Source organism: Macrobrachium nipponense, chromosome 9 (assembly GCF_015104395.2).
Source record: "Macrobrachium nipponense isolate FS-2020 chromosome 9, ASM1510439v2, whole genome shotgun sequence".
Lineage (NCBI taxonomy): Eukaryota > Metazoa > Arthropoda > Malacostraca > Decapoda > Palaemonidae > Macrobrachium > Macrobrachium nipponense.
Window position 1 is genome coordinate 13,553,039 of NC_061110.1, and position 22,710 is coordinate 13,575,748.

The 22,710-nt window shown below is 39.6% G+C and overlaps 1 protein-coding gene across 1 annotated transcript in view; it reads right to left on the reverse strand.

Annotated features, from left to right (window-relative positions):
- Positions 1-22,710, reverse strand: part of LOC135218624 (uncharacterized) — a 203,917-nt gene that overhangs the window by 40,361 nt on the left and 140,846 nt on the right. Inside the window, exon 22 of the mRNA XM_064255061.1 lies at positions 12,869-12,984. Coding sequence (XP_064111131.1) covers positions 12,869-12,984 — 116 coding nt within the window. The remainder of the gene's footprint in view (positions 1-12,868; positions 12,985-22,710) is intronic.

Sequence of the window (22,710 nt, forward strand, 5' to 3'; positions counted from 1 at the left end):
CCTGCAACCAGACAAAAATTATTTTGTCTAACTCGTCAGCAGGATATGGTATTTGGTGCGCGTATGTCCATGGCTTACACACGTGCTGAGGTGGGGCTGGAACTTTCAGAATTAATATTTGTTTTCTAAATTATTTCAGCATAACCCTCCTTTTGCCAAGTAAATAAAAAAATGGTAAAAATACTGCAAGGAGGAATTAATTAAAAATGTAAGAACTGTAAAGCAAATGACTAAAATGAACCAATGAAGTTCTTAGCACTTGAAATAAACTAAATTTTTTTTATCTTTGTAAGGTTCACTTGGGTACTGAATAATCTGCAAACATGAATAGCACTTCATCATTAAGATAAGTAGTAATATGACAATTTGTCCAAAATTGCATTTTTCCTAACTATACAAACCTGAGGTCCTTTTACAATAGGAAGGTACTAGCGGCAGCTGGATAGGTCGTTAAGCTTTCGAACAAGGGGTTCGGTAGTTAACTGCTTGTCCGACAGGCGCGCGAGGCGCGCGACTGGTAGAAATAAACAAATCACTTTTGCTTTTGGCCCAAGCAAAAACTGCAGAGTGAGGGGTGGCATGAGGTGGGGCTATGTGTAAAAGGACCTCAGGTTTGTATAGTTAGGAAAAATGCAATTTTGGACAAATTGTCATTTGTTCCGACACGGCATACAAACCTTCGGTCCTTTTACAATAGGAAGACTCACTTCTTGGTGGGTGGAATCTGAGTCTTTTGTGAACAGACTGGTGTTCGCCCAACCTTGGAAGCCTCCCTGGTCGTAAGAGCGAGGGAGGGATCCAAGCCTCTGTCCGATTGATCGGGGTGTGCACCGCAGGATCAATGGTCAGACCTCTGGACCAAGTACTAAGAGAGAGGCAAGCGTATCTCTTCGTACCAGCAAACAAGAACAAGTTCCTATTTGCAAGAGGCAACAACGTTATGGTTTGTCTCTTGTTGGCATCCACTTCGCCCCCCCCCCCTTGTAGGAGGAAGTGGTGGATATTCGCTCCCATCCCTAGTGAAAGGGATAGGATGGGGCTCTGTCGAGTAGCTCACGGCCAATCTCGTCCTTATCCAGCAAGGTGATGACCGTATCCCTCTACCCACAGGTAGAGGGGTAGAAAAAAGATAGGAAGAGAAGCCAGTCACTCTCTCATTCACTTATCTATTCTTACAGTCACACCAGGACTCGATGCTGTTCAGCCTGCTAGGGTCTGGGTTAGCTACACAACGTGTTAGCAGCCACACGGGTCCTAAGAAAACGATCCAAGGACCTGTGGGCAATATCCAAAAGGTAGAAGGAGGTGCCAGTGGTCTGGTTGTACCAGACCCCTGCCTTCAGCCTGCGCCACGGAGAAGTTCTTGTGTAACTCGAGGGAGTGTACTTCTAGGTCATCTTGGTGCTGACGAAGAGTCTTCAACACTCCGCCTGGGATGTCGAGTTTCTTCAGAAAGCGCGGTCGCGCTTTCACAGGACAAAGCAGCATCTCCTTCGCATCGAAGGCGGTGAAGTCCATTAGGGAGGGGACTGTGAAGGACTCTAAGCCGATCGTCAGGAACCGAAGGGTTCAGAGTCTTCGCTACGAATTCGGTACGAAATCGAGCGTCACGAATCCCCATCCCCTGGATGCTTGACTTCGCAGGCAAAGTCATGCAATTACCTCAGCAGGAAAAGAAGGGAATTGTCGAATGACCTATCCCTCTTCTCGACTTCGGTGATGTCCTGTACCCATACTGTCTATCCGTCTGCAGCGAAGTTGTTGTTCTCGGTAGTGGATAGGACACCGACACTCAATGTTGGGTGTCGATGGTATGGGTACTGTGACAAGCCGTTAGGGACGAAGAAAAGATTGTTATGGAACAACCGAACTAAGTCCACAGCGAAGTTCGTAACAGACTTGGGCGCTCTGACAGCTGCCTACTGAACCTGCGTTCGGTAGGAGCAAGTTGTCCAAGCACCCGAGCAAGTCACGTGACCTTCGCCTTAACAGGGTTTATGCCAAGAGACTAAACAAATAATTTGTTCGTCACCGATGCCAGAAGGCAAGGTGATGACTCTCTTAAGGCATCTGCCCAACAGGCGAAAGTCAATTGCCTTCTAGAGACCGAGGTCCTTGATGGCAAGATATCTCATAGTATAGTTGATCTCGGGTAAGGAGAAACAACACTATGTGACGTTGAAGACGAAGGTGTACAGAAAATGCAACCTACGTCTTCACAGCTGAACCGAGAGTGCTTCTCATGGGCTGAACATTTGGAAGTAGAGCTGTCAGGTCGGAGAGTAGGCGATGTCTTCTGACATATCTGTTAATTCGGGGGCGAGCAATGAAATTGCACACCTACGAATACGAGATATTTTGAAGCCAAACTCAGATGTCTGCAAAAATCTTCGCATTATCGCAGTGCGATGCAGCGGTTGACTAGTACAGACTTCTGTTACCGTGCGGTAAACAGAAAGATGACAGAGTCCAAGAGATATCTCTGTTGAAAATTCTCGCAATGTCGAAGGCGATGAAATCGAGCGTCACAGCAGTAGATGGTCCTTCATTATTGCGAGAATCCCCGTTAATCAGAGACCTAAGTCCATTGATTGTTGGCAGAGATACGGTTCGGTATCAATCCACCAGGGGAGAGAGAGACGTAACCGACCGTAAGCATCTCAGAGACCAATAGCTGATACTGAGCCGCTATCAGGCAGTTCAATACGCAGTAGCTCTCGGTGACTCGTCATCCTGAGTTGCCAGGTATCCATTATTCCACGAAGGAATGCGTTCGGCTAGAACCATCGAGCATAAAGAAAATACGCTCGAGCAATTATATTTAACCGAAACGGATTTCGGTAAATACAAAAGCTGATTTGGTGTTGTCATGACAATACCAAGTATCTAAAATCGAAACTGATAACTGCTGGGAGGTTGCAGGCAACCCCGAGTTGCAGTTCAATTAAGATACAATTCGTCTCGGTCACAAACCGTAGAGTTAACTACGGTATGCGCCTACCCCACGGACAATTCAACTGTTAAAGAATCATGTCGCGAGGGTAAGGTTAGTATATTTGTAGGTTCTGTACCACGACCTCCATCCTAAATTCTTTTCCCCTCGGGGAATGAGAATAAGGATTGGAGATCGACCGCCTTCGTTCTCTTATTCAAAAGAGTGAAGGAGAAGTCTTTCCCAAAGGAAAGCTTCAATGGTGAACAGAATACCGAAGACGATAGTTCAAGCCAAACTGGAAGTTCCCGTCCGTTCTTCTCTATTCCAGGTTAAGCGCCTACTGTGAGATACTCTTCTTCAGCAGCGGTCTTCTTCCAAATGCTAGAAATTACAGGAATTCGAGCATAAGCGAGGTTCCCGATTATCGTGTAACAATTATCGGGGATTCTCGCTCACTTTGGACCGTGGTCTCGCCTGAGTGTTTGGAGATCGTAAAAAACTCGAACACTCTGAGTGCGCTAGAAATTCCGTAGAATTCTAAGCACTCTGCGAAACCCCCCACCGAATTCGTCAGACGATATCGGCTGGTGGTCCTCTCGATTCCCGTAGAAATCGAGAAAGGGGCAGGATCCCTCCTCAATGACCGGGGCTTACGTCAGGTAGGACCCGAAGGTCCCCCCGGTAGCGCAGCCCCTAACGTGGGATCTTACAGAGAAATCTCTGTAGGATCCCTCCCCTTTCCCTCGTAGCCGTAAGAGGAGAGGAAGGGGTGGGGGAGGAATTGGATACTGGCTCGCCTTCCCAGCGGATCTGCAGTTTGGAGAAGAAAAGGAGCAGCCATCGCCTTACGGCGATGGCCTCTCAGAGCCTGGGAAACGTATCGTCAAAGAGAAAACGTTTTCCCGAGGAGGGTTACGAACTCATACTGTAGGTAATTGTCTGCCGCCACTGTGAACGTCGTCTGGGTGGGGCTGATCGACACCTGACAGTAGAGAGCCGATACCGCTCCGACTCATTCCAGTCCTCGTCGAGGTCGAAACCTCAGGAGGACCGAAGGGGTATTTAAATACGGTGTCCGAAGACACGTATAAACGCCTCTGTCGCAGTAGAGGAGGTGAAATAGCTTGTTCGACCGTCCAGAAACTGAGAGAGCCTTCTTGTCCGGAGACGAGAGACTACCTGGTTCAACACAGTCGGCAAGCTCCGATCGCGGCCGACCCACCGTCGATTTGGGTTCCCTCTCGGCCCCAAAACGACTCGAGCCAAGACGTGGCTCTGCTGGTGGAGCGGCGATCCTTCCCCGAGGTCATTGTGCTGACGAATCTCAGCGCCGTAACCTCGGCAAAGTTCCTCTGGATCTCGGAAGTCACAGCATCTTGCAGAGTGGGACCGTTAAGAACCCTTCGAACAAGAGCATATTCCGAGAACCTTCCTCCTAAGTAGGGGGAAACAGCGACAGCCCTCTCGGTCTTCCCCATCCACTTGCGCATACGCCCTGGCCGGTCCAAGAACCGTGCCTGGCACGTAGGGCGTTGTGGTGGGATCATGAGGGGCGCACCCCTCATCGATCACTCCCTCAATACCTCGCTCCTCCCGGTGTAACCCGAGGTGGTTGAAGGTACGGGAGAGGCAGACCTGACCGCTGCCTCCCTCGTTGCTCGCTGGCAGAACCAGCAGGCTTGGAGGGCTGCAGGCGATCGTCAACCCGGCTGGTGGCGATCGAGCTGCAGGCCTGGTCGAACCGTCTCGCTGTGGAGAACGGCTGGACTGAGCACACGCGGCCCCGATCTCGAGTGTCAGAAGAGCTGGTGCTGGTTGCCGTACCCGATCGCTCTCTGTGAGAGCGACGGTCAGGCGACCTGCAAGGCTCCACTGTCACAGTGAGACCGGTGCTTGTCCTCACGGCACGTCACGTTCGCTGTTCCAGCCGTGGCTGGCACCGGGCGAACGAGGACCTCTTCCCAGCCTCAGCCCGTGGCCGGTCATGGACCGTCACGTCCCCGGGTAGCCAGCTGTTCGCCGCGAGAGCGAGAGCTGGTCTGGTGAGAGTCGCGTGAGCGGCTGTCACCAGTCTTCCGCCCCGTGCCGTGAACCTGACGCTGAGCGGACTCAGAGGTCTGGTTCCTGGCTGCACGGTCGCTGGTAGGCGACCGCCACACGGCGTACCTCCCGCGAACGAGAGGCCGAGACGGACCCTGATGCAGTGGCAGCACCACTGACACCAGCGAGGAAGTACCGGTGTTAGCCGGTACCTCTGGTCCCCGTAGTCTTCTTCCTTGCGGAAGAAGAGACGGGCCCCGCTCCGAAGGAGCAGGAGGACCAGCGGAAGGAACCCTCCCGTCCCACCGAGGTGAGACGGTCCCGAGAGGCTCCCGAGGAGCTTCTTAGGAGGGAGGAGGCGACCTTCTTCTTCCTCGGCTGTAAAGCCTTAGAAGTCGAAGGGGAAGAGGCTGCGGCCGACGACGATGAAGAAGATGAAGACGACGACCACGACAATTCCTCCTCTTCTTCGTCAGCTTCCTCAGGACAGACGTAAGATCTGCTATCCAGGGCGGAGCGGGGCTGCTGTAGCCGAAGCCACAGGGCCCGGACGCACCTGTACAGACAGACCAAAGTCTGGGTAGTAACCACCACGAACAGGACGACATCAGCAGGTATGGGCATCTCAGGACAGCAGGCACGGCCAGCACATCATCGGTAGGGACAGCCAGCGCAGCAACGGCAGTAACAGCCAGCGCAGCAACGGCAGGGACAGCCAGCGCAGCAACTGCATCCCAGAATCGGCAGGTACGGCAGGCAGCACCGGAAACACAGAAGTGGAGGCAGCAGCCAGCAACATCCTGGTACCGGCGCAGGTCCGGAGGGGCGAGTTCTAGGGGCAGGCGGAAGTGTGGTCGCTGCAGCGCGGCAACCACGCGGGGCGGCGGCACGCCCCCTCTCGGTACGGCGAACGCACTTCACAGCGGGCTGTAGGCAAGACTGATACCACGTGAGGCGAGGTACACCAGGTGAGGAGGGACGTCGTCACCTGGTTGCGTGGTCACACTCCATGGGTGACCGCAGTAGGCCCAGACATAGAACCGCAGCCCCTGGACACCAGCACGCTCTGCAATTGGAAGGACGCCCATACCCACCAAGGTCCCACGCTCGTGGCAGTAGCACCTGCGGAAATAATAGTAGTAAGCGATTAATTGTGGGGAAATCCCCTCGTGCGGGGGTTTGGGGGGGTTTGATCCCTCCGAACGAGTGGAAGACCCCTAATACAATTGTAACATCGGGCACCGAGCGCCCTCCCCCCGCGCGCGACGGATCGGGCGAGGAGAAGAACGCCGTAAAAACCTCCCCCCCCCCAAGGGGAAGAGCCATCTGTGGGAACTGAGCGGGGGGGGTCTCGTTCCCCCCACCCCCGCACAGTAACCCATGTACGCAACAACAAAATAAGAGCCTTACGAGCAATCGTGCCATCGGCACGAATACAAGGCATAATGATCAATTCCCTGACTGAGCGGAACTTGAACCAATAATATTGATGCAATCAATAATAAGGAACAAAATGAAAATGCATCTCTTGCAAAACGATTCACTTCACAATGAATAAGGGCTCGGATCGAGCGCATTTGCGCCTCTGTACCGAGCGCAAGGGTGAAAGGTTCCATTCCTTACTTTATGGATCAAGGTTCTGGAAACCTTGATCCATAATGAATTGATGCAATCAACAAATATATGAAAAAAAATGACAAGACTACTGTGCTTGCGATTTCACTTCATACAAATAAAAAGGGGAAGGATCAATTCCCGTGAATAGCGGAACATTGATCCCAGTCAACAATGCAATCTCAATAAAAAAAAATGAAAATGAAAAAGAACTGCACTTGCGATTTCACTTCATTCAAAATAAAAAGGGGGAAGGATCATCTCCGGGTAAGCTCGGAAACTGATCCAAAAATGAGTATTGCTACAATAAAAAAATAATATATGAAAATGAAAAAGAATACTGTACTTGCGATTCCACTTTCATACTGAATAAGTTTCCGTGCCGAGCGCATTCGTTCAGGCAACGGGCATACAGGTCAAAAAAATATAAATAAGAAAAGAGCACTTACTTACGATTTTCATCTACACATTTCCAACCCAATATACGCTCGGAGCGAGCGCTCCCCGCCCCTCGGCACCGAGCTACACAATACGAGGATCATTCTGGGAAAATGAATTCCGCAATTACGCCCTTCAGTCCCGGCACTCGGGTAATCGGAGGGCGTTGTGAAGCCAAGATCCTTTAATTCACAATTGAATTCAATGAAATGATTGTACTTACATTCAGTTTCACTAGATACATAGAAAAAGAAAAACACAATCATGCGAAAGCAAACGACGATGAAGCTCGGGCAGAGAGCGATGATACACGTCCACACGCCAGCAGGCCGAAAGCAAAAGTGATTTGTTTACCTACCAGTCGCGCGCGCGCGCCTGTCGGACAAGCAGTTAACTACCGAACCCCTTGTTCGAAAGCTTACGACCTATCCAGCTGCCGCTAGTACCTTCCTATTGTAAAAGGACCGAAGGTTTGTATGCCGTGTCGGAACAAGTTCTTAAACTTTTAATGGCAAATGTACCATCACTTTTTGAAATATATTATATATATAATTATATATATATAGTACACTATATACAAATTCTAAATATCTCAAACAGCTATTTTTTCTAAAGCAATACAGGGAAGCTTTACTCTTCTTCAGCCTTAATATAAAAACAATAGCTGGGTTATCTCATTAGGGTCAACCAAGCAAACAATCCAAAGATCAGTTACTGTACACAACTAAGGATGCATAAAAAAAAACCACAAGAAATTAGCCAACATTAAAAAAACTGTGACCCCTAACCAAAGCAATTCCAAATTGTTTGTATTGTAATCTCATTTGGTAGGTACTATACACGGTTCAATTTTTCTTTATAAGAAAATCAATTTTTTCATTAAAAACCTATCACATATATCTAAGGCCAAATTCATAACCTGCATATCCGGGATACTGCAGTCTTTAGTCTTGGAGACATAAGAAAGATAGTGGCAGCTCTTGAGCATTATCTAACAGGAAAAATGAATGATTACCTAATAGCAATTACCTTTCAACTTCCCAAATTACTGTCATGTTCATAAAAAAAAAAGAAATAAATAAATAAATAAACGACTGCCAAATATCAACTACTTGGTAAGGAGATAAGACATTTGTCAAGAGAAAGATCTAGGATTCATTATTACTGAAGTCAGCCTTTTAACCAATGTAAAAAAATTTAAAAAGAAGCTCACAAAATATTAAAATACTTTATTTAAAAAGAAGCCACATCACATTAAAATCACTTTAAATGCCAATTTATCATTTGAGAAAGGAAACCATACTAACTCTATACATGCACAAGTTTCAACTTGACATAAGAACAAGCTGTCAAATTTCAGTGCCATCCAGAGGAAGAACATAAAAATAGATGTCGTAATGTTAAGAACCACCAAATTATATCTGTAACCATCATTTGGATACATCTGATATCAAAAGAGGCTAGAATGCCTCACCCTGTACTCTACAAAGCATCAGTTGATACCAGCACTAGATACCTGAAGGTCTAGCTATGCTCAAATCTCATGCTACATGATTCTTTTTGTATCGTCCAGAGTCTCAGACTCAATGTTATTTTGCCAAGTAGTAGTAAACTTTTTTTTTTCATTTCTAATATCATACATGTCAACAAGTTTACTTATTCAGAGCTAGCACTAATTTCCTTATGATCTTTATATAAATATGATCCCTTTTATGCATAGGTATCAATTCGTAACCTGTGTAATTTAAAAAAAAACAATAATATAAATTTTTTACACTGCTTAGCTCAAAGCACATGTGATAAGGTTAGCAGTGCCATCAGTGACAGCACGCTTAACAAATGCTCCTCTGGGCTGGCCAACGTAACTACCTCTGCAGCATTATAACAGTAGACCTAATAAGCTCAACAGTCATAATCCATTTTCAAAAATAGATTATGAATTTGCTAAGTTTTCTTTGAATGTTGAAGAGTTTTTAGACTGTTTTGAAGCTGCCTGTATGTTGCCAAAATGATTTTATTTATAGCCTTCTGAGACGTAATCTTTTACAAAGATTTATTTGTAGAGATTACCTGTTCTTTCAAGAAATGAAAGATGATGATTTTTTATTATTGATAGGATAAGATGGCTATCAGCCGATATAAGAAAGATTAGTTTTCCAGACTACTAATCAAAATATCTATTGGTATTAATATTAAGGCCTATGGAACACTTTAATATACTATTTTCTGAAAAGTTCTTTTGCTCACTTCTGGTGCATAATTTCTTCATTCATAAGATAACTTGAACTACGAGAAGGTCTATATTACTTCATATACTTTCTGGCCAGAATTTATAAACATATGTGAATGCAAAGTGATATATTTAAAGTGAGCAAAGAAATCTAACACACCTAAGCCGAGGAACAAAATCTTGGCTTTAACAAAATAACTGTATGGGCGAATATTTTATAGTAAGCCGTAATTGTTGATGAGGTCATTTTATTTTTATGAAAATCAAAATATTCCTCTAACAATATAAAATAAAATGCTTTCAAGATCATTTCATTGCTGCTATTCATTGTAGACATATTAAGCTTACGAACAAGTGGTTCACATTGCAGCCACTCTTATGATTGCTTCACACAGACTCATCACCTGTTAATAAAGGTGGGTACACTGTGCGAACCGAACCTTGTATTGTAAACCGATTCTTGTAACAAAAACGCAAGTGTGGACAGTTCCTCGAACCCGAACCCCGAACCCGCGAGGTTCAAGGCTCCGTTCGCCCTCCGTCCCGGCAATTGTCGGTTTTTGGGCCCCGAATCAAAGGGAGGTCTCTTCGAACATTACGCAATGTGTGGACGGGACCTGTATTACGCGCGTATCAACAGAGGTTGCTGAACTTGTTGACACTGACTATGAACAAGGCCGACCATAGTAGAGTCCCTTATCTTGGTCAGTCAGTACGTATAGTCTACCATGACTGATTGGAGTGAGGAAGAGGTCCTTCAATTTATTAGTTATTATGGAGAAAGACTTTACTGTGGCCAGAAACTTCTTGGAATCTCATGTCAGCGAGTTAATTCCCGACCCACTGTATTCTACCCTTCTAGTATATAACCTTGATTGCCACCGTCTTCTTTTATTTCGCTTCATCTTCGTTAAATAATATGTATAAATATACGGGGCAGCTGCTACTTGCATGGTGGCCATCGTTCGGTAAACACCCGGACAGAGACACTGATGATCGCAGTGGATTGTAATGAAGTTACGTGTTTAACGTGGTTACGGTTCGTCCTCAACATTTGACGACGTTGTAAAGCCGTATATGCTTAACTCAGTTACACATACAAGGTTCGGCTCTCACGTGTGTACCCACCTTAAGTGGATGCCTTCTACTTTTGTATAATTTTTTTTATTTAACATTAGAACTGAGGTTTGATGACGACTTGTTTTTTCAAATGCATCAGCAATGAGTGAACAAAAGTTTTGAAAAGTTTCATAACAGTTTTTCCGAAATTTAACAAAATATGATATTTTCTTATTTTTGAATTATATAACAGATTTCACTCTTATGAAACATATAATAGCCTTCTTTCATGCAAAAATCGTGTTTTCGCATTGAATCATATATAATATGGAGGCTGCTAGTTGTCACTTTAGGGAATTTTGAACAACATATTATGCAGTCATGTAGCATCAGTTTCTGAGCAGAGCTGTACATAACATAGTATCCAAACCAGATTAACTGAAAGGAAACTAGAACTAAAAAGGTCCAGTGCCACCCACTGCAGGAACTTTTTCACCTACACGAAAATCTAATTTTGGAACAGACTACTTGTGAATTTTTTCTAAGATGTCTGAATCTATAGAAATCTTTCAATCTATAAAAATAGTTCTCATTAACCTGTATACTTCCCTAAATGCATCTGGTGACCAAAATTCTCTTCAATACTTTCATGGAGATATGGAGAAATTTCTAAAACTGAGAACATTTGCATTTTAATGTTAAGTTCAGCTACAAAAAAATAAAATTGTTTAAAAAGTATACATTTTATTTACAATTCTATAGAAAATCTAACATAAAATCTGTCACTGAAAGAAATATAAAATGCTTTATATACAAAACTCTTCACAGCTTCATATTTTAAAAAAATGAGAGAAAAGGAAGTTGTTTTCAGGAAACCCTCTCCCATGAGGGTGTGAAGCTAGACAAGCACTGAAGCAGCAGCAGCAGCAGCACCTTGTCATAAGAGGTACACAAAAAGAAGTGAGCTAACACTCCCAAAATGTCATTTGTATATCTACTTTCTTTCTAAAATGAAAAACTACAAAAAATATTTCTATTGGCAGTATTTTCTACACAAAAATTTCCAAAACACTGAAAGGCTTGCTGCTTTGCCCTACACAGAGTAATATGTACACCCTTTTATTATCACACCTACAAAATCATCTAGAGTACTGCCAAGAAATGATTCTAAAAAGTTTAGGGTTGAGCCTGTTTAGGTTCAAACAGAGATCTGTCTTCTGAGACAGTACTTATCATTAATATTAGGGACAGACAGCAGCTTCAAGACAGTGTAGTTCTTATACTGAAGGGGTATCAGTTCCACATACCGAAGGAAAATTCTGTAATCAACAACTAAGCAAAGATGTGATAATGACAACTGCATTCCAGTTTTCTTAAGTTTTTTTTTAGTGTTCCATTGGCTCTAGCTGCGTTTCTCAATTATTAACTAGCATTTAAGGACTTTTTTGGGGGGCCAGCCATAGGAGTATCATATGACCATTTTGTATCCTATACACAAAATTTACAATCATAGAAAAGAGAAACAAATAAAATGACCAAAAGAAAATCACTTACAATCTTTTCAACCATTCTATAAATTCCCCATATGACATAAATATTATTCTGACTTACATCTTCACATAATGTGCTGACTTTAAATAGCTCTACCAAGGAGTATACCTTTTATGCCGCAACTTCATTTTACTTTTAAGAAATAAAATTCTGCTTTTGATTCTATAACAAGTAACATGTCTTGCTGTCAATAAGTGCATTGTACTGATATAGAGTTAAAAATCAATGGCTGCCCAAAAAAAATCAATTGAAAAAAATACTTTTTAGTATACAATGAACGATGATATTGATTACAAGAAAAATCCCCCTTGATTTTGCATGACTAAAATACAGAATCTTTAATTTTTTTATAATTTCATTAAGCTATCAATTCTCTTACCTCCCAATCTAAAAAAGATGATAAACTGGGAAGGACACTTCCTTGTACAAATTAAATTTTTACTGGGGCTGCTCTTTTACAACCTACTTTGGTAAGGATAGGTTTACACTGTATTTCAGAAAGTTGGGATACTCAGGACATCAAACAACACATAAAAATATAAGTATAGAATGTTGAAGAGCTGATAAAGAGAACAATAAACAACAAACATTGTAGTTAGTCTATTTCAAAATGAAGAACAACCATCTCTGAAGGGGTTAATTACATAAGTTGGGAAGTGAGGTATGGATAAAATGCTGCTTTACCTAAATCAACATCTAAAACAACCTAACATTCACAGCATTCTATAAGAATGCAATCTAATGAATAGAGAAAATTCATCTAATCTTTCCATTTTTGGGATATTTAGCCTTCTACTTCTAACAATACTTGAATTAAAAATGCCTTAGTTTGTAAACAAGCATAACAACTAACACAGTGGTAAAATAACAGTACAGTATAGAACATGGATGCCTTTGTTTGAAGATGCTATGAGAGTTAAGAGAAACGTCTGCCTCTACTGCTATTTTACAAGCCTATCATTCATAGCTAGCAATCTAAAAAAAAGGGTACGCAAACATACCTGACACAGATGAAGGTGTAGAATCTAGCTGAGTGGAGGAGTCACTACTACTCTCAGTTGATTCAGATGAGGGTGAACAGCATGAGAACGAAGAGGAATCAACAGTTATTGTACTCCTGTGAAATAATGATTTATTAAATACCAAAATTGCTTCAAGATACGTACTGTATGAAATCAAACTGAAATCTACAGACTAAAATGAAGAGAGAATTAACTTTAGTCTATGACAAACCTTACAAGAATTTGACTTTAATGACTTCTCAAAAGATACAACTATTACAGCACTCTTTATTGGGTGAAAGAATAATTTTTGTAAAATCAATTAGATTTTCTTTACAAAAATCCATTATTCACATACTACATAGCCCCATACTTCAGTCTACAAATTTCCAGCATGACTACATTTTTATGTCTAACAGAAAGTATATATGACGAATTTGCATTCTTTGGGTCTAACAGACAGAACAGTAGTTATTCTACTACACTTGCATTAACTGAACTACTTGGTATAGTATATCAGTCTAAATCAACTGTAAAAACTGAAAAGAACTTAATTGGAATGGTAAGGAACTATATTATATGAACAGACTAACCAAGAACCTTGGTTAGTCTGTTTAAAACCTGAACTGATCTCTCTTTGGAGATTTCATCTTCTTAGCTTGACTGAGCCTCCCATTTGTAACTTGTCAAATCAAACAACTAACAGATTGCCAGCCTGTAACCCTCAACAACAAATACCTCCAACTCCAACAGTATTTGAGGAACAGAAAGGACCCAAGTAGAAGGAACAGACAGAAATAGCAGCAGCAGACAAGGAAACAAGAATATCCAACCTTTGAGTGACAAGGTCGTCATCAAGAGAGGGATACATCTGTGGAGAAACTTCATGAAATAAGAACACTGAGGGTATCTAGAGATGGTTGACACCTCTTGTGTTATTCACTCTTGATTCAGGGTGGCAGCATTGCAGAGGAACTGATAGCTGTGGATGCAGCACAATGATAAGGCCTCAAGAATGATCAACTATGGTGCTGTAAGTGCAACACATACAAAATCTTATAAAATCACCTAAAACTAAAACAGTACTATAGTTTAATTAATTTCTGATGGAATATAGACTGAGCAAGGACAAAGAGATACACTCCACAACACTCCACAGCCCATTTTAAAACCCAGCAGTAATGATGTTTCACAAAGGAATTACATGCTCAATAAAATCAAGAGAACTAGGACATAACTGAAAAACCAAGTCACCAATCAAAATGACAGAGAAGTAACTGGAAAAAACAGTTCTAGGTCTCAGAAGCAAAGCGGCAGAACTGGCTTACAAAAAGTCACACGGTAATTATGTACATGTCACTCTGGAAAGCAGTGAAGGGTGACTCAGGTATGTGTCCAAGGACTTCTCTTGTTTTAAGATCTATATATTGGTGGGACAGAGTCTGTTTCACATGGATTATGGCTCTTTATGTTTAATAGCTTTGTAAGTACAAATAGTAGTTTAATATCACTGAATTACATTGCTATTTTCTTTGAGCTTGTCCATAGGATATTCTCATACAACTGAAAATGCAACACAGAATAAAAACTTTAGACATTTAAGTGAGAAGCAACCTGAGGGAACAGACTGAAAAGTTTAAAGCAAAAAGCAATGCAACTGGGCCACACCATAAGCAGCAATGCCCCTATGAGAAGAGGTAAATCTTAGATGAACGATCACCACAGGAATTACTTTTTTATTAGAAAAATATAACTGATCATGGCTTGCGTAAAAATAACAAACAGCAATCTTTATTTATAAGAGGTCAAATAAAATCCAGGATAATGGAAAAAGAAACCCACAAGATTACTGAGTATAACTTGATTACTTGTAAGTATTTGCATAGTATTAACACTCAAGTAATTCCAGGCTCTAGCTGTGGCCCTTTCTCAAGAGATGTGTAGGTAGTCAGACTGCACTAAGGCCCAGCAGTCTTCTGGAACTTCTTGTTGAGCTGTCATTTATGTGATGGCTGCCCTGGTTTCCATTCTCTTGAGATTTATTAATCCCCTCTTGTTGTTCTGATATCCTGAGCTGATGGTCAATGGGATTAACCCTTGCGGTGAGTGAGTGGTCACCCTCAGTCTGTTGGGCAGAAAACCTAATCTCCAGGTCAGAAGGGTCAATTTTAGCTTCTTTTAATATCAAAGCTCAGGCTTATGGGATCTTCTAAGGTGAAACCTTTGTTTCCTTCTATCACTTTAATCTCTCTGATGAAGTATTAGAATTTCTTCAGACTAAACATAATGAAGGCATTTTCAACCCAAACAAAGAAATATGTGTCTTACTTGGGTTGATTATATTATGTGTTAGTGATAATTATTTCAAGTCCGAGGGTTTCAAGTCTGAGGGACAAGTATACAAACAGAAATAAGGAGTAGCTATGGGGTCCTCATTATCACCAATATACTCGCTAACATCTATATGGAATATTTTGAGACCAATCTAGTTCCTAATATTAATGTCCCTAGCTTGAAATTGAAAGTTTGATGAAGATATGTGGATGATATTTTTGCCATTCTACAAGATGATGAAAGTGAAACAGAAACTTTTCTAGATGAACTCTATAGGTTTGATAACATCCAATTCATCCAATTCACTTTAGAGAAAAGTAACAATAATAAACTGCCCTTTTATGACATACAGATAAAAAGAAAAGAAACAGGATATGAATTCAGCACATATAAAGCCTAGTCTCACACACACACACACACACACACACACATTCATTCCATCTCTTTTCACAGTCATGATATAAAGATAGGTGTTCTAGCAGGTTTATTTCTAAGGACAATGAGACATGTGACCCTTGTAAGATAGATAAAGAAATAAATTACATTGATAAAGGCTTTGATACAATAGCATACACAGAATAGTTCAGAAAAAGGGGCACTCAACAGAGCTAGGGGGATTTTTTTACAGAGGAAATGTAGAGAGTACATGGAATAAAGATAACAAGAAAATAGTTGCCCTCTCTTTTATGCCTAAAATGACAAATTTTCTAAGACAATTTGTATTTTTCATAGCTACAAACCTTCGGCCTTAACAATAGGATAATTTATAGCGCCTAGCTGGATCCGGTTAAAAATACAGATGAAAGCAAGGAATCTTGTGATATCTGGCAATGCATGAGTAGATCGGGTGAAGGGTGGTCACGGACCACTCACCTACGCCACCACATCAGTCTTTCCTAACTCAGGATGTCTTAAAAAATGAAATAAAGAAATATCAAATTTGTGTATACCTTTGATAACACCATAAAAACAAAGTATGTAAAAATAAATTGGAAGGGGAAGACAGTAATGCAGATGATGTAGGGGGAGTTATACATAATTAACCCTTAAACGCCGAAGGGGTAAAAAAAAATTGTCTCCCGTGTGCCGGAGGTGTTTCAGAGCGAGCGCGGAAACGGAAAAATATTTTTTTTTCAAAAAATCACAGCGCGCTTAGTTTTCAAGATTAAGAGTTCATTTTTGGCTCCTTTTTTTGTAATTGGCTGAAGTTTAGTATGCAACCATCAGAAATGAAAAAAATTATCATTATCATATATAAATACTAATGCGATATATGATAGCGCAAAAACGAAATTTCATATATAATTGTATTCAAATCGCGCTGTGTGCAAAACGGTTTTAAAGGTAACGAGTTTACTTTTTTTTCTCGTTGTATGTACACTAAATTGCGATCATTTGGTATATAAGACATTGTAAAAACAATAAAAGCAACACAGAAAATATTATCACAAAATAATGCATGAATTCGTAACGCGCGGACGTAAACAAATACTTTTTTTAAAAAAAAAATTCACCATAAATCTAATATTGTCCTAGAGACTTCCATTTCTTTCAAAATGAAGACAAATGATTGAATATTATTATACTGTAAGAGTATTAGCTTACAATTCCAGTTTTCGACCTTATCTGACGAGTTAAAGTTGACCGAATGTCGAATTTTTTTATATATATATTTTTATATGCAATTATTTCGGAAATAAGAAAAGCTACAACCTTCAAATAATTTTCGTTTTATTCTACATGAAATTGCGCACATTTTCCATATATAAAACTCTATGAAATGCCTAATATGAAACGGAGCAAATATTCCGAGAATGGGACGTACGCATTTCGGAGATTTGTGGCGGAGAATCCGCGCGCGCAGGGAAGGAAAGATTTTTTTAAAATTCACCATAAATCTAAATATTTTGCTAGAGACTTCGAATTTGTTTCAAGATGAAGATAAATGACTGAATATTACTAGACTGTAAGAGTTTTAGCTTACAATTGCGTTTTTCGACCATTTCGGTAGAGTCAAAGTTGACTGAACGTGGTTTTTTTTCTATTTATCGTGATTTATAAGCAAATATTTCAAAAATGAGAAAAGCTACAACCTTCAATTATTTTTAGTTGTATTCTACATGAAATTGCACACATTTTCATATATAAAACTTTATGTAACGGCTAATTTAAAATGGTGCAAACAGTTACCAACAAAATCGCACACATGATTTTTTCGGGAGAGTTTACCGCGCGGACGTAAAGAAAATGTTATTTTTTTCATAAATTCACCATAAATCGAAATATTGTGTTAGAGACTTCCAGTTTGTTGCAAAATGAAGTTAAATGCTTGAATATTACTAGAATATAAGCGTTTTAGCTTACAATTGCGTTTTTCGACCATTTCGGTAGAGTCAAAGTTGACCGAAGGTTTATTTATATGAAAATATCTCAAAACTGATAAAAGCTACAACCATGGGTTGTTTTTAGTTGTATTGTGCATGAAATTGCGCACATTTCCATATATAAAACTTTATATAACGGCTAATTTTAAAACGGTGCAAACATTACCACAATCGCATGTATGATTTTTTTTCGGAAGAGTTACCGCGCGGACGTAAGGAAAAAGTTTTTTTCAAAATCAAATTCCACCATAAATCGAAATATTGTGCTAGAGACTTCCAATTAGTTGCATAATTAAGTTAAATGATTGAATATTACTAAAATATAAGAGTTTTAGCTTACAATTGCGTTTTTCGACCATTTCGGTAGAGTCAAAGTTGACCGAAGGTTGAAATTTTGGCAATTATCGTTATTTATGTGACAATATCTCAAAACTGATAAAAGCTACAATCATGAGTATTTTATTGTTGTATTCTACATATTAATTATTATTCAATAGTCTGGTTAGTTTTTCCAGACCTCTGAGTCTCAAGTAGACTCTTCTCGGGGCTGGTTCTCGACCCAGGGGGAAAAAAAAAAAAAAAAAAAAATCCCCAAAATCCCCCCTGAAAGAAGAAGAAAGCAAGAAAAAGAAAAAATAAAAACAAAAAAAGAAAAAAAAAAAAAAAAAAAAAACTTAGACTTTATTTAAGAAACCAAACAGTCTTATTTTAAAAAATTTATGATTTTATTAATTGAAAAATCCCTGCTTTCCGCAAGAATATTTTTCATTTCTGAACTCCGCAGATAAATAGATCTTTGCTGGTCCAATTTGGGCACTCAACAAGCAAATGCTGCACTGTCATGGGTATTTGACATCTGTTACAGTTCACTGGTCAGCATGTGGTGTTGACATCAAGTGACCATGTGAGAATCTTGTGTGTCCTATACGTAGCCTTGCTAGGATCATCTCTTTTGCTCTTTCCTCCTGTGAGGATGTCCTCCATGCATAGACTTCAGTTTTTATATTTTTAAGTTTGTTTGTTGTTGGCACCGAGGCCCATTCTTCTTTCCAATCCTGGTTAATTAATGTTTTAACTGATTTTACCCAGTCTGACACTGGGGCATATGAAATTGTTGGAGGGATAGTGCAGGCTAATTTGCAGCAGAGTCTGCATATTCATTTCCTTTTATTCCCACGTGTGCTGGGATCCAACATATTTCCATTGATATTCCTGATTGGAGGAGTTGATGAATTTTTATTTGAATTTCCTGTACTATTTGGTTTCCTGATTTATACTGTCCTATTGCATCTATAGCGCTACGTGAGTCACTGAAAATTACAGAGACACTTGCTTTTGCCTCAGATATCATATCTAGAGCCATCTGTATGGCTGTGACTTCAGCAGTAAATACTGATGATATTGAAGGTAGGCTTTTTTTACTTAACATATTTTTCGAATATGCAGATGCTCCTACTCCAACATTATTTTTGGAGCCGTCTGTATATATCATAAATTTGTCGCCCTTTTCTAATGTGTTCCAAAGCATGTTGGCGGTACATTTCCGTACTTGTCATTTGTTTTTTGAGTAGGTAAGACAGGGAGGTACATATCTTTACTCTATTTAAAATCCATGGTGGTGGCAATTCCATTGGTGGGTGAAAAATTGGATTCATATTATGTATGTTCATTATGTATCTAGCTCTTTTTGGGAAAGAGCTTGTACTATTAACTGCTGTTACTTGATTACAGTTTTGGAAGCAGTAAGTTGCAGGAGACGATCCCACTTGCATTGAAAGACCTCTTTGTATTGTTATTAAATTACGGTGATGTTTTAAGGGCAAAATACCTGCCTCCACCAAAAGTGAGTTTGTTGGGGACGATCGGAAAGCTCCTGTGCACAATCGCACGCCTTCATGGTGCACTGCATCGAGAGATTTTAATGCAGATTCTGAGGCGGATGAATATATTGGACAGCATAATCTATTATGGATAAGACTGTTGCCTTATATATCATTAATAAAATGTCTCGCTTTGCTCCCCAATTAGTGTGTGATAACTTTTTTAATATGGCAAGGGCTTTGATGCCTTTGGCTTTAATGTATTTGATGTGCTCTTTCCAATTTAAATGTTGATCAAATATTACTCCTAGATACTTGATTTTTGTACAAATTGTATTTCAGTGCTATAAAGATGCAGTTTGATTGTTTGGTTCTTCATCCACCTTTTTGTCTTTGTAGAAGACGATTGCTTTTGTTTTATCAGTTGAAAATTTAAATCCAACTGAATTTGCCCAACTACATATATTTGAAATGGCAGTACTAAGAACTCTCTGAGCGTGTCTCAGATTACTACTCGTATAGTAAATGACAAAGTCATCAACATATAAACTGTTTTTTACACCACTTGGTAAATTTATAGTAATGTCATTGATTGCTAAAGCAAACAATGTACAGCTCAAGACACTACCTTGAGGGATTCCTTCTTCCAGTTTATAGGTTACTGAGTAGGAATTTTCTACTCTTACTTGAAAAGTTCTGTTTGTTAAGAAGTTCTTAATAAATATTGGTAAGTGGCCTCTTAGTCCCTTGGAGTGGAGTTTTGCATGATGTTATGTTTCCATGTTGTATCGTATGCTTTTTTCTATATCAAAAAAATATAGCTACTGTTAATTTCTTTTGTTTCAAAGCCTTTTTTGATATGATCTTCTAAATGTGTTAAGGGATCTAGGGTTGATCTGCCAGCTATTGAACCAGATTGTGTTGGTGTTAAAATGGATTCTTTGGTTATTACATACGTTAATCGTGCATTAACCATTTTTTTCTAAGATTTTGCATAGGCAACTTGTTAGAGATATCGGTCTATAATTGGATGGATTACTTGCATCCTTTCCTGGTTTGTTTATTGGAATAATTATGGCATGTTTCCATTTATCAGGAAAGACACGTTTTTAGCCAGATACTATTGTAAAATTTTAATAAATATGATTTAGCTATAGGAGCTAATTTTTCTATCATTTCAAATGATATTTTATCATATCCTGGTGCAGAGGGATGAACAAGAGTTGATGGCATTATCTAGTTCATCCATGTTAAAAATATAGTTATATTCCAGGTCTTCAAGAGTTTCAAAATTGAGTATTATATTTTCTTTTTGTTTTCTGATACTTTGAAAATGTGTATCTAGGCTGGAGTAAGCACTGATGTTTTCAAAATGTTTCCCAATTATGTTTGATATTTCATAAGTATCATGGTATATTTTTCCATTTAAATGTATTGCACTTCTTGGAGGTCTTATATGTTTTCCATTGATTTTCCTTATCTTTTGCCAGACATCCCTTGTGGATGTGTTTGAAGATATGTTTGAGACATATTCCTTCCATGATGCGATTTTTTCTGCTATTACCGTTTTTCTAAATTTGGCTGTATATTTGTTATATAGTGGTTTAATGTGGTTAATTGTTATGTTTGTTATAACCTATTTTTGGTTTATATTTTATACTATAGGGCATTTTGTTGAGTGATTTAAGGGCGAGTTTTGAGTCTGTTTAGATTGCGACTCAATATATGTTTTATTTTACTTAATGTTGTTAATGTTGGATTCCACCATGGGACAGGGGATTTTGTGGAATGTGTTTTTTTGGTTTTTGAATACTTTTATCTGCAGCATTTATTATGAAGTTTGAGAAGGATTCACATGTAGTATTGTGATCTTCATTATGTGGGAATGGTGGTATGTTTCGTGTGTATAGGAAATATTTATCCCAGTTAGCTTTTTGGATATTATATCTTGTAGGTGGCAATATTTTGACATTACTTAAGTAGTTCAGAATGATTGGGAATGGTCACTTGTGTTAGAATCGTCTAGGACGTTCCATTCAAATTTCTCCGCTACATCATTTGAACATAATGAAATGTCAATTGAAGAAAAGGTTAGGTGTGTATTTGAAAAATATGTTGGAACTTCACTTTCATTGAGACAATACAGGTTGTGTTTCATTATAGTATTCTCTATGTTGATTCCGGATGTGTCAGTGGGGTTATTAATATCCCATAATGGATTATGTGCATTAAAATCTCCTACTATAAGTAGTGGTTCCTGTATACTTTTGCTAATAAGTTCAGAAAAATCACTGAAATTTGCATTGAAATTTGGTTGGTTATATAAATTACAAATAGTAATTTTACTTTTATCAGGCATATACAGTTTAATTGATGTTATTTGATATGGCATAGATGGTATGTCAACAGGTTCATATGTAATGCTATTATGAACGTATATGGCTGTGCCTAATTTTCCACCGTCAGTTGGTGAATAACAGGCAATTTTATAGTGTTGGATATTTGTAGGGTTACTTCCTATATGTTGTAGACATATGCACATTGGGTTGTGGTCTCGTATGATTCTTTGTAATTCACCCAGACGTATGGGTCGGTTTTTTAAGAGACCATTTATATTCATTGAATGATTTTATATTCCATTATTGGGAGGAATTGGTGTTAAATTCTGTAAATTGATTGCTGATTTTACTTTATCTCGTAGTTTATATGCATTTGAATTTTATTTGTGGTTTTTTAATCGTTGTATTTGTATGTTGGTTATTAGATTCTGCAGTTGTTTGTTTTCATAGTTGAATATTAATAAGTCTATTTTGATTTTATAATTTCCTTTTTGTATTTTTAAGGATTCAGAACATAATTCGTTCTCATGTTGGTGTGTTAAAGGGCACCTCCTTAATTTGGTAAAATTGTCAATACAATTTCGTACTGTGTCCTCTGTCTTGGTAGTTAGTTGGTTATATGTACTTACAAAGCATTCATTACAACCACAAGATGAAGCATGTTTGGTAATGTTAATTATTGGTTCAGAAGTTTTTGGTCTAGCTTTAGAAATGTCTGGTTTTGTAATTCTATTGTTCCTTTTCTGTAGTGATAAGGACTGTTGGTTTGAGGGGTTATTTGTTTTGTTGTTGTTAATGGGATATTTCGGTCTTGTGGATGGTTGGGGGGTGATAGTTATATTTTTGGTTTGGTTTAATGGTATGATTTTCATTAGTATTATTTGATGGAAATTGTAAAGAGTGATCTTTACTGTCCAGATGTTGGCTGTTTGATTGAGATTGAGGGTAATTGTGTATTTCCACTT